This window comes from Mustela erminea, chromosome 1, assembly GCF_009829155.1.
Source record: "Mustela erminea isolate mMusErm1 chromosome 1, mMusErm1.Pri, whole genome shotgun sequence".
Lineage (NCBI taxonomy): Eukaryota > Metazoa > Chordata > Mammalia > Carnivora > Mustelidae > Mustela > Mustela erminea.
The window spans coordinates 67,815,777-67,832,842 of NC_045614.1; the positions used below are offsets into that span (position 1 = coordinate 67,815,777).

The 17,066-nt window shown below is 35.8% G+C and overlaps 1 protein-coding gene across 46 annotated transcripts in view; it reads right to left on the reverse strand.

Annotated features, from left to right (window-relative positions):
- The window catches only part of CLASP2 (cytoplasmic linker associated protein 2), a 190,212-nt gene that overhangs the window by 121,461 nt on the left and 51,685 nt on the right, over positions 1-17,066 (reverse strand). For 37 of the 46 annotated variants that reach the window (XM_032305449.1, XM_032305950.1, XM_032305676.1 and 34 more), the window contains one exon: positions 15,025-15,171. In XM_032305449.1, the coding sequence (XP_032161340.1) occupies positions 15,025-15,171 (147 nt within the window). Of the gene's footprint in view, positions 1-15,024; positions 15,172-15,562; positions 15,782-17,066 lie in introns of those variants that run through there. The other 9 variants (XM_032306252.1, XM_032306800.1, XM_032306339.1 and 6 more) reach the window with 6 other exon arrangements.

Genomic DNA, 17,066 nt, shown 5'->3' on the forward strand with positions numbered 1-17,066 from the left:
CCTCATTTTGTTCTTCCAGCTCTAGGAGTAGGAGCTGTTGACTATAATTACTACCTCCATGACATTTTAGTGTTCTCTTTCTGCATTTTTAATTTACCATACCCATTTAACAATTCTTCATATTAAATTCTCTCTGTAAAAATAACTGTTGGGGAGCCTGGATGGCTCAATTTATTGATTTCGGCTTAGGTCATGGTCTCAGGGTTGTAGAACAGAGCTCATGTAAGGGCTCTGTGCTCTGCAGGGGTCTGCTTGGGATTCTCTGCCTCTCCCTCTGCCCCTCCCCCAACTTGTGTTTGCTCTCTCTCAAATAAATAAAATCTTAAAAGAAACCACAACAGTTATTTTTAAAGACTTACTTATTTCAGAAAGAAAGAGAGCATGTGTGCACACAGGCACACACGAATGGGGGGCAGTGGCAGAGAATCTCAAGCAGACTCCACGCTAAGCATGGAGCCCAATGCGTTGCCGGTATCACAGTCTGAGATCATGACCTGAGCTGAAACCAAGACTTAGACGGTTAACCAACCAAGCCACCCTGGTGCCCCTGTGGTTTCTGTCTCCTAAATGAACCCTGGCTGATACAGGTAGTACTTAGTTTCTAACTATATATTTACTTCTTCATGGTAGTAATTTAACACACTGAAATCGATTTCAACCACACAAGATGTATATCCTAAGGGATAATTAGCTTAAAAATCTATCCAATTAAAAAGCTAGATATCTCCCCAATTAGGTTTATCACCTACCAAAGGAAATATAATTTTCAAACTGAATTTAAAAAATTAACACCATCCTAATAAAAAAAAAGAACACTATAAAGATTTCCAAAGGTATGTAAGAAGCTCCTCATCCTAAAAAAAACACAAAAACCTTTGAAGATCATCTTTTTGAATTTTAACAGTATAAGAGATGGACCTTAGAACAATGTAACAAAGTTGTAAGACAATAAAAAACTACAAATTAAAAGCAGTGACAATAAACTAAGAGAGGCATGAATGCATGCTTGCCATAGGAAATTAATTTACGATAGTAAATAAATTAGTTTTTCCCTAAATATTATAGAAAATCCAGTAACAATAAAACTTTTGACTCCATTCTCAAGATCAGTACTAATAATAGATTACATGAAAATAAATAGCTTAAGTAAAGAAATAGAAAATAAGATACCTAACTGTATTATCTTAACATCTTATACTACATTCATTTATCAAACTCTTATACAGGTTTCTTTCTTTCTTGCTTGCTTGCATTTTTTTTTTAAATTTGACAGACAGAGATCACAAGTAGGCAGAGAGGCAGGCAGAGAGAGAGAGAGGAGGAAGCAGGCTCCCTGCTGAGCAGAGAGCCTGGTGCGGGTCTCAATTCCAGGACCCTGGGATCATGACCTGAGCTGAAGGCAGAGGCTTTAACCATTGAGCCACCCAGGCACCCTCTCTTTTTTTTTTTAAGTTTTTGTTTTGTTTTGTAATCTCTATACCCAATGTGGGGCTTAAACCCAAGACCCCAAGATCGACAGCAGCTCTCTCTTCTGACTGAGCTGGCTAAGCACCACTGAGTTTGTTTTGACAATGGGTTCCCTGACAGGAAAGCAGAGCCTATATTTTTATAATTTCTTCCCAATCTTTGCAGTTGTCTTGCCCAGCCCAGGCCACTGAACAGAAATTTCTTTAGGGACTTGTCCTTATCAAGTAGTTCTTAAACATTCAACACAGTACAGCTTTCTTTACACATTCATTCTTGCAAATAACTTCGTTATAGTAACAAGTGGAACCACTAGGTAAGCTTTGAGGAGGCAGCCACTGGTGGAGGAGACCTGTGCAAATGTACCAGAGCAGAGCCAAAAGACAACATCAATGTGCTCAAATGTGGAAGAAAGAACGTTTTACAGAGGAATGGGAAAGTGAAGGGGAGATCAATATGAAGAGTTATTACAGCTTACAGGCAGTTTACAAATGGTATCAAATGCAAACTAGAATGTTAACTCCAACACATTAACCCACCAGCCACAACACAATGTCAAACACCTTCAAGGGAATGCAAAGCTTCTGAGCAAATCCTGAATAAAGCCACGATAATGTGCAATTGACTAAGAACATGCATAGGAAAGCCTAACTTTAAAAGTCACAATTCACTTTGATCATAATGCCTTAGTTTTATTACCCAGTGAGTTATGTCTTATAAGTAGGGACAAATAACCTGGGGGGAGAGTAGATAGAATAGAAATTAAATGGCTTTTAAAAGTCCTGCAGAAGCTGCAGAGAAAAAAAGGCTACAAATACACTAAATGCAGCCTTATGACCAGTTCAGAAGCGACAATTAGGTCTCTAAACCTAGACATGGACATTACCAAATTTCACAAGAACTTGCATGGTTTTAAATAGTTGACCCCAATCTATCTCACTCTTACCTTTGAGAATCATTTTGTATAAGCAGAACTGCTGCTAATGGGAGCATACTGGGTATGTGAATAGTGTAAAGACAGGACATGTTGAGGTTGGCCCTGCTTATCTATTATATGTACTACAAGTAAACCTTTTTACAATCCTAGTTTGCCTAATGTTTCCCCTCCCCTTGGTTTTGATTTTGTGGCTAAGAAAAGTAGAAAAAGGATCTCTGCACAGGGGAATAATCTGCTGAATAGACTGTTCATTCTCACAAGTATTATTCTATTTTCTGATACAGCTTTAAAGTTCACCTAAGAAATACTATAAAATACTTTTAGCACCAGGAAGGAGAATGAATACCATAGGCAGAGAGTCAAAACAAGTGATGGGCTCTAACGTTAAATACTACTGCAAGAAAAGGACAGTGAGTGCATACACAAAGCAGCGATGTATTTAAATAAAGTAAGTTTGAGAGCAGAAGCACAAGTAGAGGCTACAGGGCTGAAGGGATGAGCAATACTGGCTTCCAGCTTGACTAAAGCTCTTTTAAATATAACTGGGCTAATTATCACACTAGAAGATATTAATGGGCAAAAACACAACAGAACAGCTTTATTCCGTTGCCTAACTACTCTAAAACAGAGGTCAGTAAATTTTTTCTGTAATGGGCCAAGCAGTATTTCAGACTTGTGGGCCATATGGTTTCCGATGCAATTACTCAACTCTGCCACTGTAGCATGAAAGCAGCCACAGACAACATGTAAATGAATGAGCAAGGCTGTATTCCAATAAAGCTCTATTTATGGACACTAAAATTTGAATTTCATATAGTTTTCACATGTCATAAAGTATTATTCTTCTTTTGAATATTTTTAATCATTTAAAAATGTAAAAAAATTTCTAAGCTCATGCATAGAACAAAAACAGAGTGTTGGCTGCATGTGGCCCATGACCCAATTTGCTGATCCCTGCTCTAGAACTCACCCTAAACTAGTATTCACTTGATGGGGGCCAGGGCTGGGGGTGGAGTGATTGAGATTAAAGGCTTCTGGCATTTATGAGATAGCATGGTTTCTAGTATGCTAGACTGACTAGGGTAGGTATTCTCAGAAATTACAAAATATTACTTAAAGGTTTAAGTAAAAAGAGAAAATTCATTCTACTTAGTCCTTAACAACTAATAAGATAAAGTATCAGATACAAAGGTGAATGAGACAAAGGGTAAAGCAATATGTTTCAGATATAGGAACAAGGAGAACAAGTCTTAGAACTGGAAAGGAGCAGGTTCTTCTTATGCTACAATAAAGAGACTAGCCTAAAGAGAAAAATAAATGATAAACATTAGGGGGTTATTATGGCTTAAATCCCAATAAAATTCATATAAAATCCATAATTCTTATTTTCTTTATTAACATATAATGTATTATTTGCCCCAGGGGTACAGGTCTGTGAATCATCAGGCCTACACATTTCACAGCACTCACCATAGCACATACTCTCCTCAATGTCCATCACCCAACCACCTTTACCCTACCCCCCTACCCCTCAGCAACCCTCGTTTGTTTTGTGAGATTAATTGTCTTCATGGTTTGTCTCCCTCCCAATCCCATCTTGTTTCATTTTTTTCCTTCCCTACCCTGAAACACCCCGCCCTGTCTATCAAATTCCTCCTATCAGGGAGGTCATATGATAATTGCCTTTCTCTGATTAACTTATTTCGCTCAGCATAATATTCTCTAGTTCCATCCACGTCATTGCAAATGGCAAGATTTCATTTCTTTTGATGGCTGCATAGTATTCCATTGCAGATATACACCACCTCTTCTTTATCCATTCATCTGTTGATGGACATCCAGGTTCTTTCCATAGTTTGGCTATTGTGAACATTGCTGTTATAAACATTTGGGTGCACGTGCCCCTTTGGATCACTACATTTATATCTTTAGGGTAAATACCCAGTAGTGTGATTGCTGGGTTGTAGGGTAGCTCTATTTTCAACTTTTTGAGGAACCTCCATGCTGTTTTCCAGAGTGGCTGTACCAGCTTGCATTCCCACCAACAGTGTAGGAGGGTTAAGCCCCATAATTTTTAAAGAGAATTAACCAATGAGAGCATTACCAGTGCTTCTGAAGACTGCTACCAAAAAACAGAGACAGTTTAAAGTAAGAGCCTTCTTTCAAGTAGGGCTGAATAAGATATGCACAGTGGCAACACAAGATTTTTATGCAAAAGAAGGAAGTATTTCAGGAGGCAGAACCCAGAGTTCAGTGCAGAACCAAGAACAGAGGAAAACACTGGTTTAGAGAACCACACCCAAAGAGAGAATGAAAGATTCATCAAAGAAACATTTACCATCCCTGAAGTAAGGGAACCTTACAACAGGTTCCTGTTGGATTTGAGAACTGCTATGTCAGTGAATGTTCCTCCCTTTCTTTTTTTTTAAATTTATTTTTAAAAAATGATCTTATTTATTTATTTGTCACAGAGAGAGTGAGAGAGAGAGAGCACAAGTCGGGGAGCGGCAGGTAGAGGGAGAAGCAGGCTACCCACTGAGCAAGGAGCCTGATGCAGGACTCAATCCCAGGACCCTGGGATCATGACGCAAGTCAGAGGCATTCACTTAACCCACTGAGCCATCACACATCATTTAAAAAAAAAAAAAAGATTTTATTTATTTGAGAGAGAGAGACAGAGAGTGAGCGAGCTCTGGTGCAGGGGACAGGCAGAGGGAGAGGGAGAAGCAGGCTCCCTATAGGAAGCCTGATGAAGAAATCTGGGATCATGACCTGAGCCAACGCTTAATCAACTGAACCACCCAGGCACCCTTATTCCTCCCCTTCTTGAATGGAATGCCTATTATGGATACTCTGTCCTGATACCACCATTGTATACTGAGCATTTGGGGTGCAAGTAAGATATCTTTTTAGTTCATTAGCCTCTGGATGGAGAGCAGGCACACCAGAGAATTCTTGCATGTGACCCGATGCAGACTACAAGATCATGGACTTTGAACCTGATGCTTTAAGTGAGTGGAAACTTCTGAGAAATGTTTCTGAGTATATCTTGTATGTGAAAGGCATGTGAATTTTGTGGTTAGAGGACAAACTTCAATAGGTTGTTTAGAAGTATAGTGGTAACAAATCCTCACATGCTTCAATGCTCCTTTCAAAATGTGACTTTGCAACTCTTCCCATCCAAGAGTGGATTCTCCAGCCAACAGGTGGGGAGGGGTAACCTGGGATTCTTGAGTTGAGACAAGACCTAGGAAAGGCTGGAGGGGTCCCTGATTCCTCAGTTTTCAGCAGGATTAATATCTGAAGAAAAGCTTCCACAATCCCCAGTTTAGGCCTGAAGAACTCCCTTCAAACAATGAGTTCACAAAGTTCAAATATACAAGGCAAACCATTATGAACTAAGAGTCACAGGTAACAAATAACAGATTTAGCACTATAGATATTGTCCAGTTATAGACTACAAAATGTACATGAATATAACATTTAAAGAAATAATACAGACAGAATTACAAAGATACCAATCAACAAAAGACACCAGGAACAAACAGATGAATTTGGGGGAGGAAGTACCTGACCTACCAGCTATTAAGATTTATAAAGCTAATTATGACAATGTGATATTAGTGCAGGAACAGACCAATTAACCAAATGAACAAAATAGAGACTTCAAAAAATGGTCCACAAATATTATAAAACTTTGATACATGACAAAGAAGTGATTCAGATCAATGTTGAAAGTAGAAACTATGAAAATAATGTCATAAAATTCAACAAAATGCTGAGATAAAGGTTTATCAAGAAAAAAGGCACTTCCTTACTAAATATTAAAACTTAACAGTAGACATTTTTATTTCCTTGGGAGATGGTAGTTATTCAAATTCAAATAAAATATTCAACCACATACTCCAAAACCACATACTCCAAAAACTAGAGACCAAAAAGAAGAGCAAATAAAATTACCCATAGCACATACTTAAAATACAACTAAGAGAAGACTAATAACACTTCGAACTTCAGTTTACAAGTAAATAGGGGAAAATATGACATCCAAGGCCAGCAATGTCAACTACAGAGTCCTCACAGAAAAATCAGAGGAAACTGTATGGAGGACGAAGATCCTGATAGTGGTGGAATGCAGACCTCTACTAAGATTCCCCCCAAAACCCCCAGGTAAGTAGCACTTAGAAAGGAGAGCTATCCCTTTGAAGCTTGGTGGATAAAGGAAAGGGAGAAAGAAAAAATGACTCTACTGTAATAAGATGCTACTGCAGAATTAGAAGCAGAAAGCCCCTCAGGTATCATTTAGTAAAGAAGCTGCCATTTCATTATACCAACAAAAGAGGGCATTCTTGAATGAAAAAACTAAAAATTCTTCTTGGCCTCAAAGAATCACTTGTAAAAAAAATTCTTAGGATTAAAAAAAAGAAAAAAACTTCTTAGGATACTTCAGGAAATTTGAATACAGAATGGAAGAGCTTGAAAGGACGTTGAGCATATAGTATAAAAATTTACAAAGAATAGGGACACCTGGGTGGTTCAGTCAGTTAAGCATCTGCCTTTGGCTCAGGTCATGATCTTAGGGTCCTGGGATGGGAGTCCCACACTGAGCTCCTTGCTCAGTGGGAAACCTGCTTCTCCCTCTTCCCTCTGCCTGCCTCTCCCCTGCTTGTGCTCTCTTCTCTCTGACAAGTAAATAAATAAAATCTTAAAAAAAAAAAAAAGAATTTACAAAAAATACAAGGGCCAGAAGGAACAAGTTAAATAATATCACAAAGAAATCAGACAAATCCAGAACCCAGACCATCTAAGACAACTGGCCTAGACTCTTCAAAAAATGTATCAATGTTACGGGTATAAAAGTTGGTAATGTGACTGTTTTATACATATTATGGAACCTTCTTGCATATGATAATGATATTATGGATATAATGCAGCATACTTTAAAGTCTTAGGAGGAGCATATTAAATATTTATGGCTGGAATGTCATAACGTCTATAACTTACTTTCCAATTGCTGAGATAAAAAAAGAATGGGTGCGGGAATGTATTTATACAGAGAGTTAAAACAAATATGGCAAACACTAGTTATTCAATCTAGGTGATGAGTGTTCACTGCATTGTCAACTTGGTTATATCCTCAAAATTTTTCTTAGTAAGAAGTTTGGGAAACCATGCACTATAAAACTAAAGTAGATACAGAGATATAGATCTGGAAAACAAGAAAAGAAACTACAGAAAAGAACTGAAATACATACAACAGTACTCATTAAACGAAGTAAAGAATGTTTTCTTTAATTGCATGGACATTAATTTGCCATGCATTAAGAACATAAATTAAAAGGATATATTGTTACTTTATATAAAAATAAACTCCAGATATATTGAACAAATTAAATGTAAAATAATGTTTTTTAATAAACTGGAAAACATTTGCATAGCCTTGGGACTGGACAATAGTCCTTTTTATTCAGGACAGGAAATTTGGAAGTCATAATGAACAGAACAGATATTACCAGAACAGAACAGTGGTTACCTACCACAACAAAAACTTTTAAGATTTGATGTAAAATGCCACAGACAAAGGAGACACTGAGGAAATATTTAAGACTTTTAACAAAAGAATAAAAAATCTGAACATTTAAAAGACTGTAACAGACTAATGGCAAGATAAAACAGCCCAATTAAAAGATGGGAAAGGAACAACAACATGTAATTTGCAGAAGAGGATATGCTCACTTAATTAATGAATTTAAATATTCTGAACCTCAACAGAATAAAAACTCTAGGAAGGCAGGGTCTTGTTTTTTTTTTTTTTTTTTCCGGTTCACTGACATTTCCATAGGTTACAAAAGCAGGAACATGCTAAAAGCTTTCAGAAAACATTTGCTAGCTGTTGGTCAGATGGATAGGTGGATGGAAAAGTGCAAATTAAAACCAAAAAAGCACAATTCTTCACCTATCAAAATGACAGCAATTAACAAGGCTGTTACATTCAATGCTGGAAAAGGGAAAATAATGTCTTGAATAAAAACACACCCAATCTTTAATTGAACACTGGGAGGAATCTATTCCACGTATCAGAAGCACCAGAATTCCAAGTATAATAAGTACAATGGAGATCAGCATTCTTCGTAATGGCATAAAACTGTAGACAACATGAATGACCCTGACTTGTGAAAAGTTTATTACATCCTGTTATATCAATAATGTGGGATACATATGGCTATCAAAAGGATGTGAGAGCTGTCATTATTGATGCTGAAGAATGAATGTTCTGTGAAAAAAAGGAAGCTGCAAAGTGTTTTACTAGTGTGTTTAGTATGGGCAAAAATAAAATCTAATCTGAGTACCTACATAAATGAACATGGAGTAAAATGTGGAAGGATACACATCAAACCTGTTCAATTACTTGAATTTTCCCATTTTGAAACTAAAGTTAAGATAGAGAGCACCAGGGGTGCCGGGGTGGCGCAGGCAGCTGACTGACTGACTCTTGATTTTGGCTCAGGTCATGATCTCAGGGTCCTGGGATTGAGCCCTGTGTTGGCCTCTGTAATCAGTGGGGAGTCCACTTGAGGATTTCTCCCCCTGTCCCTCTGCCTTCCTTCACTCCAATCTCTCTCAAATAAATAAATAAATCTTAAAAAGAACAACAACAACAAAAAAAGATAGCACCAGGGCTTCTTATGATGGATAGTGAAAGATGTGGCATTCATTATAATTTAACAGAGAAAGGCTATTGGCCAATCCCTAATTTCTAAATGTCAATAATAGTGTTTTGATATATAGGATAAAAATATGTATCACATATTTTTGGATAGGAGATGACCCAGTACTGGATAGGAGATGACCCAGAGATGATCAAAGAAAAAGCCTCTGGCCAAGCACTGGGTTCTTGTTTCATCTCTGTTTGTAACTTTCTTATCTTAGATACATCATTTAACTCTCCAAGGCTCAGTCTCTTCACCTGAATTAGGGCCAGATAATCTTTAAGATTAAAGGGCTAAAACATTCTGGTTTAGTATCTTTCCTTACATTAAGAGAAGAAGAGAAGAAAACAAACAAAACAAAATGCACAAACAAAAAACTCATTTGGTTTTATATAAAGTTCAAAAGTAAGAAATTGAGGTTTACCGGTTAAAAATTTGATTTCCAAGATTAAACACTAAATTATCTGAGATTTCTTTTATTAAATATATACTGATTCTCAAGATCTTTATTTTTTTATTTTATTATTTTTTTTTTAAAAAAGATTTTATTTATTTATTTGACAAAAAGAGATCACAAGTAGGCAGAGAGGCAGGCAGAGAGAGAGGTGGGGGGAGAAGCAGGCATCCCACTGAGCACAGAGCCCAATGCGGGGCTTGATCCCAGGACCCTGAGATCATGACCCGAGCCAAAGGCCGAGGCCCTAACCCACTGAGCCACCCAGGTGCCCCTGATCCTTACTTTTTTAAAAAAAGATTTTATTTATGTATTTGAGAGAGAGTACTCGTGCATGCACAAGCAGGGGGAGGGGTAGAGGGAAAGGAAGAAGCAGACGCCCTGCCAATCATGATCTGAGCCACAGGCAGATGCTTAGCTGACTGAGCCATCCAGGTGACCTTTATTTCTTTTAAAGAAAAAAAAAATCAACTTTTTTGTTTGCAAGAGGGGAAAAAAATGTGAATGATTAGCATGGAAAATAGATATTTGGACATTCTTAATAAAATCTTATGTCAGACATAAATGAAGTAATACCAATATATCAAAAAGATGACTAAGTACTCCTGGATTTGAAAACACAGTAGTTACTTAATTATAAGAATTAAAACTATTTTAAAGCAGTTTTTGACATTAGATGAAAACCACAGAGAGAAAATGCTGTCTACCTGACTGAATGAGCAAGTGAGGGAAAACAACAGAACTCTGAGAACTAATGATTTAGCCAACGACGTGTCTCCATATAAGCCTCAGTAAAAAACTAATCTCAAAATCTGGTACAAATTATAAACAATAACAATTATATTACCATCTAATTCAATCTCTGTATTTGAAAAAGAATAGCAGTCAAAGTTATTGGTACAGGAGGGTGATTTCAACAAGAAAATACTAAAAAGCATTTCTACTTAAAACGACAAAACTTCAAGTTGCTTTATTTTCAAATGTTCTATTTTAATGAGAATCATACTAATTGAGCTTTAAGATGGATTTATGGATGTTGAAAGGTAGTGATCATTACTGTAGATTATAATCTCAGAGCTAAAGATCTAGAATACTTATTTACTCGGTGAGATTAGAGTGCATAGCATTATAGACAAGTACTTTCTGTGCTTAGTCCACTTATTAGATGCACGACCCTGTGCAAGTTAACTTCTCTAAACTTTAGTTTGCTAATCAATAAAATTAGGATAATAAAGTACCTAACTATAGGGGTTCTGATTTAAATGAGAATATATGTGAGAACACTCAAACATTTTTTTAAAAAAAATTATTACCTAAAATACTCTAGAGATAGAAATATACATTTTTAGTCACTGGAGACAGAGATGGGGGGCTGGGAGGAAGAGAGAGCACACAAGCAGGGGAGAGAGAGGGAGAAGCAGGCACCTCACTGAGCTGGGGGCCTGATGCAGGGCTCAATCCCAGGACCCCAAGATCATGAAATGAGCTGAAGGCAGACACTCAACCATCTGAGCCACCCAGGTGTCCCTAGAGATATAAATATTTTAAGCAAACAGGTACCTTCAGCAATTATATTCTAGACCATTAAGCCAAAAGAAAAGAAAACGTGTTTACCTTAATTCCTATTATGAAGTTATAAATGTTATTAGAAAATTCATTTTATCCTTACTCTAATTAGTAAAGCACAAAGGTAACACTTTTGACACCAACATAATATGGATTTTAATGGCAATAACGTACTGGTATGGAGTAACCCACAATCCTTTTTATTGATCCTCCCTGACTTAAAGGCCAAACAATTACAATATAAGTAGAACAGGTTGGCACGAGGAGCCAAAGAACAATGAAAAACTAACATACACTAAAGATTAAACACAGGTCCTACTGGCTTTTATTAACTGGATAGGATACTTTGCTAAAAATGGCATGCATCTCTTTAATCTTAACATACATCTCTGGGAGAAATAAATTAAACTCCCAAACTATAAAAGTAGATTCAGTCAGGATTCCAAAGAAGTTCACTTTATTTTTATTTTGGTAATCTTACCTGAAAATGTATTTGCTAAACTCAGTGGACTGCAATGGGCTTCAGTGAATATATACATACCACTCCCCTATCTACCATATTACTTTAATAAGGAACTACTCATACCTATCTGTATATTATATACCTAGGAGTAGCAAATGAAATGACTAGACTGAATCCCCATTGTTTCAGAAGCAGAATAGTTATACTGAAAGACAGGGCAACCCAACCTTCAAGTATTTCAAAGTATCAGGTTAACAAATAATTCATCTTCTTTGCTTAAGTTACAAAGAGGCAGATTTTCATGCAATATAAAATAGAATTAATTTATTCAGAACTGAATTTGACTTATAACCTTCTTGGAGGACACTATGCCAAACTGAAAGAATAACTGTATCTTTTAATTCAGTAAGCTTGAGAAATTTATTCCAAGGAAATGACTGGAGGAGATGTGCAAAAAGATGTATGTAAAAGGATAATGGAATTGTTTATAACAGCAAAAAATACTAGATATTATTTAGCTATGAATAGTTTTTAATTAATAACTTAAGATAATGAGAAAATGCTCCAGGTAAAATACTAGTAAGAGAAAAGGTATACAAAACAATTTAATGGTGCCAATTCTGTCCTCCTAAGAAAACATGTCTGTATAAAAATTATTGGAGGGGCACCTGGATGGCTCAGTGGGTTAAAGCCTCTGCTTTCGGCTCAGGTCATGATCCCAGGGTCCTGGGATCGAGCCCCACATCAGGCTCTCTGCTCAGCGGGGAGCCTACTTCCCCTGCTCTCTCTGCCTGCCTCTCTGCCTACTTGTGATCTCTGTCTGTCAAATAAATAGATAAAAACCTTTAAAAAAAAATTATTGGAAAAGTAATTATGAAAGCAATTAGAATTACATCATAATTTATCAGTTGATTATACCCACATGTAGTGGTACTGTAGATAGTTTCTGTTCCAAATTTTAATTCATGCACACACATTATTTTAATCATATGTTTAATAGTTATCTATCAGGAATATAATAAAAGGGACTGCTATGCTTGAATAGTAAATTGAACTATATGCCAACGTTCCTTCTCCAGGATTCTACAACTTCAAGAAAACTTTCTGTAACTAATTTAAAAATCAATAAGCCTGTGCCAAGAACAGAAAATCTACAGTTAAATTTTTAAAGGACTGAGAGCCAAGAAAGGCATTAATTTCTGAAGCAGTATCAATATCCTCTAGCCAGTAGCTCTTTTCTTAGATAGAAAAATAGGTAGTGAACCTAAACAAGCTGTGGCAAACAAAAGCAAAAACCAAAAATTGCAGAATGAATCTGCAATTGCTAAAAGAAGAAGGATGAGGGAGAGGGTAAGAAGGAATGAAGGACTCACCCTTATTTTTTTTTCTAAAAGAGCTGCTGCTTAGATGGATGATACAATCTGTATTAATGATTAATGCCTACGATCACAAAAGCTACCTAGTATTTTCATATCTGGTAGGACAACAAACCAGAGAAGGTGAGGTGCCATAAAGAAAATCTTTCTTTAAAAAGAATATCAGATTTTAGGGCGCCTGGGTGGCTCAGTGGGTTAAAGCCACTGCCTTCAGCTCAGGTCATGATCCCAGGGCCCTGGGATCGAGTCCCACATCGGGCTCTCTGCACAGTGGGGAACCTGCTTCCTCCTCCTCTCTCTCTCTCTGCCTGCCTCTCTGCCTACTTGTGATCTCTGTCTGTCAAATAAATAAATAAATAAATATCTTAAAAAAAAAAAAAAAGAATATCAGATTTTATCAATTCAGTTAACATCAAAATTAAGTGAGCTTTGGTAGGTAAACTACAATCTCAATTTTCATCTAAGAAAGGGGAAAAAAACATGAAATACAGAGCTAATACCAATGGCTCAGATTTACAAAAATATTATATATTATCACCATGTATTTCAAATATTAATTCATTTTAAGTTAATTAAGACATTTCATGAAATAAATATCATGTATGTCAGAAATCTCTAATTCAAAAATCAAGACAAAAAAATTTCCCTTGCAGTAATTCGAGGTAGCCATTTGTTACAAAAGAAAGAAACCATAGAATATCATACTTTTTTACCAGAGATAAGAATGCATAATAGAAAATACCATGTAATAGGATATGATAACGAACATTTGGATAAGAATATATTCCTATAACTGCAAAACAAAAAGAAGACACCAAAATGTAAATTACTCAAAATACCCAGATAAATCAGTAAGGCATTTCTATTTCACAATATTTACCTATTTTTATGTATATGAATCTATGTAAATATTTGTATATGTTTACATATAGATATGTAAGTGTGTATATATATCGTACCATCTTTCTTGAGAGTTATATGGCACACAAAAAATAGTTAAAATGAAATATTTATGGTATTTTTCCTGCATTTAGAATACATATGACTTGAAATGAATGTTCAGTGGTATAGAAAGATCAAGAGAACACAACTTACAGGACCTGGTCAAAATATACAGTTTATTTTTCTTTCCTTTATGCTTTTAATAAAAGAGATATACATAAAAGGAAGAAAAGCAAAAATTCTGAAGATGATTTTCCTATCAATTATAAACAAGGAAAAATCTGTTTTCCCAAGTTACAACTAAAACACACCCAACACAGACACGAAAGAGAGAAAGAAAAAGAGAAAGAAGCTAATGTCCTTTTAGCATTAAATACTTGCTTATTCTAATAGGATTTATTTTATCAGAAAGACCTGCAGAAATTAGCACCTGAAAAGTACTCAAGGCTTTCTTATCAGAATATAAAAAACCCATAAAAATTTTTAAAAGATTAACAATATGCTAAAAGCAGTTCTAATGTGATCAAAGAATGTACTATGTGGTGTATAACTTCACAAAAACTGTTTTTTCCTACTTATTATTATCTAATTTAGAAACCATTTTTAAGGCAATTTTACTTGACCACCACCCATTTCCCATTGTGACAAATGATTCAATATCCAGTATCTTCAACCATTTTTTCAACACTGAAGTATTCAAGACTTACTACTAGATGAATTTATAGAAATTTTACATAAATCAGTATTTCTTTAACAACTACAGCACCTGAAAATTAATAGCCAAATTCTGAAAAACCTGCTCGGTCCTTAAAAACAAAAACAACCCCCCCCCCACCAAAATCCCAAAACGTCCTTAAATGTCTCCCTTTAAAAATGGCATCTGAAAAATGAATACTCTTAAGACTACACTAATCCACAGGAAACAGAAATACACAGTATTTTGAAAACATTTCTGAAAAGGCAGCATATTCTTCTGTGTGTTGCAACAGACTCTCCAGATCTGCAATCGTGCTGCAGTCATGAATAAACATATTCCTCTAAAGTTCTAAGTATGTGTGTCCATATCAAGGGCACGAGGCATGCACATCAGATTTGAAATGGATTTACATTACCTCCAACCTTAGGGCCACCTGCTGAACCAGGCTTCCTTGCACTGTTGACAGGATTTCCGGATGTTTTAGGTGCAGGAACCTTGAAGGCTGAAGCAGTTGATGATGGCCTATTTCCATCCACTGATTCTTCATCATCAAAGCTTTTATCTACACAAAGCATTAGAAAAACGTATTTTAAGAGAACTAAGCTTTGTTCCATTTTCCATAAGACTCAAAATCAAATAAAACCATATATAAAATCATTATTTTCTAAGACATAATCCAAAATAAAGCTCCTTTGAATAAGCTTTTATATATTGGTTAACACCATATAAAATAACCGAGTATAATTTAAAATTTGACTGGAGTATTATCCTATTTTTTTTACCTATGTATCAAGTCAAAACTTAAAACCAAATATATTAACTCTAAGGATAGTAAAAAGCATTTTCATTTTTTTTTTTTTGCTACTCATATGAGCATTTTCTGCCAGCTCCTCCCATAGTATATCTTTCAGCACACCCTGCCTTATTCCTTACACCCAGATCCTGCAACTTACAATCACAGATCCGTTTGCAAATCAGTCGCCTCATTCCTCTGAAAGCTCTTAATTTCCCTCACCGTAGGATGCTCCCTATGGTTCACATGGCCAAATACAGTAGATTCCGTACTAATCAAAGATTCTATCAAAAATAGACTGAAACAACCACAGAACCACCACTAAGGTTTGTGCCGGCATTTTTCTTTCTCTTCCCTGCCCTAGGTGCTGTAACAGCCAATCAGCTACAAGGTGACATCATCTTATGGCAGCTACTGCCAGATGAAAGGTAAAAATTCTCCATGTATTTAAAAAATTATCCATGCAGCTGTAATCCTTATTCTTTACCTAAATTTCAAAGGCTTTTAATACAAAGGTTTATAAACCTAAGTTTGTTTTCTCTTATGTATTTTACATGAAAATTAATACAAATATAAAATAAGGTTTTATGCAATATTCATTCTGCTGTGGTGCTTATTATTGCATCAGTAAAACATGGAATATCATAGTGCTCATTACTGTGCATAATTAGCTCTGTAATCTTACAATCTGCTGTTTATTTAGGGCACAGAAACCAAACCAAACAATTTGCTTTCATAAATGATTCTAAAATATTCTACCCAAAGCTCCTTTCAAAATATTTATTAATGACCACACTAGTATCATCTCCTTGTATAAAATGGAACCCTCCACCTACCACAAAAAAAAAAAAAAAAAATCGCAAACTATGCATTTACTCGTCGGAGAAGATGGTTTTCTCTAGGACCCTGCACAAACCAACCACGACAAACAAGATGGGCGAGGCAGAGAAGCAGATTTACCACAGGCTTCGGATCAATGTCAGAATCTTTTCCTCTCAACCTGCTCCCCCTTACCTATGCAAATACCCAAATCAACTAGAATGAAATCAGTACTACAAAGGGATACTTCCGAGTCCAACTACTGAATATATTTTAAAGAAGATATACCAAATAAGTGGTAAGACTTTTATTTGGAAAGAAAGAAAATCAAACAGACACACCAATATAAAGCCACACTCAATTTCAGCAAGTGTTTTCTTTTTTCTTAAATAGCACAATTTATAAGAAAAAAGTACCTTCAAGTTAAAAGACATTTTTTCCCCATTTTTTAGCATATTATTATTAGGGAGCCAGACCAGATCAGTTAAAATCTATGTTCTATATATGTTTGCTCTGTTAAAAACACTAACGCAATCCCAAATAAACTTTTCTGCCACCACCATGTAAAAAAAAATATATAGCTAAGAGAGACACAGTAGACACACAAATCCACAGAAAGACAGGTACTGAAACACCAAGTAGCCAGAAGTTCCCATGGAAACAGTGTTCTGTTCCTACACACACAAGAAATAAAGAGTACATGTCTCTACCACTTAAAAAAATTTAACTCTTAACACTCCCAAACTACTGGGAAATTAAATTTTAACTTTTTATCAAAATAAGGGAGATGAAAGTATATAAATCATAAGTATGCAGTTCAATGAATTTTCACAAAACAAACGTGG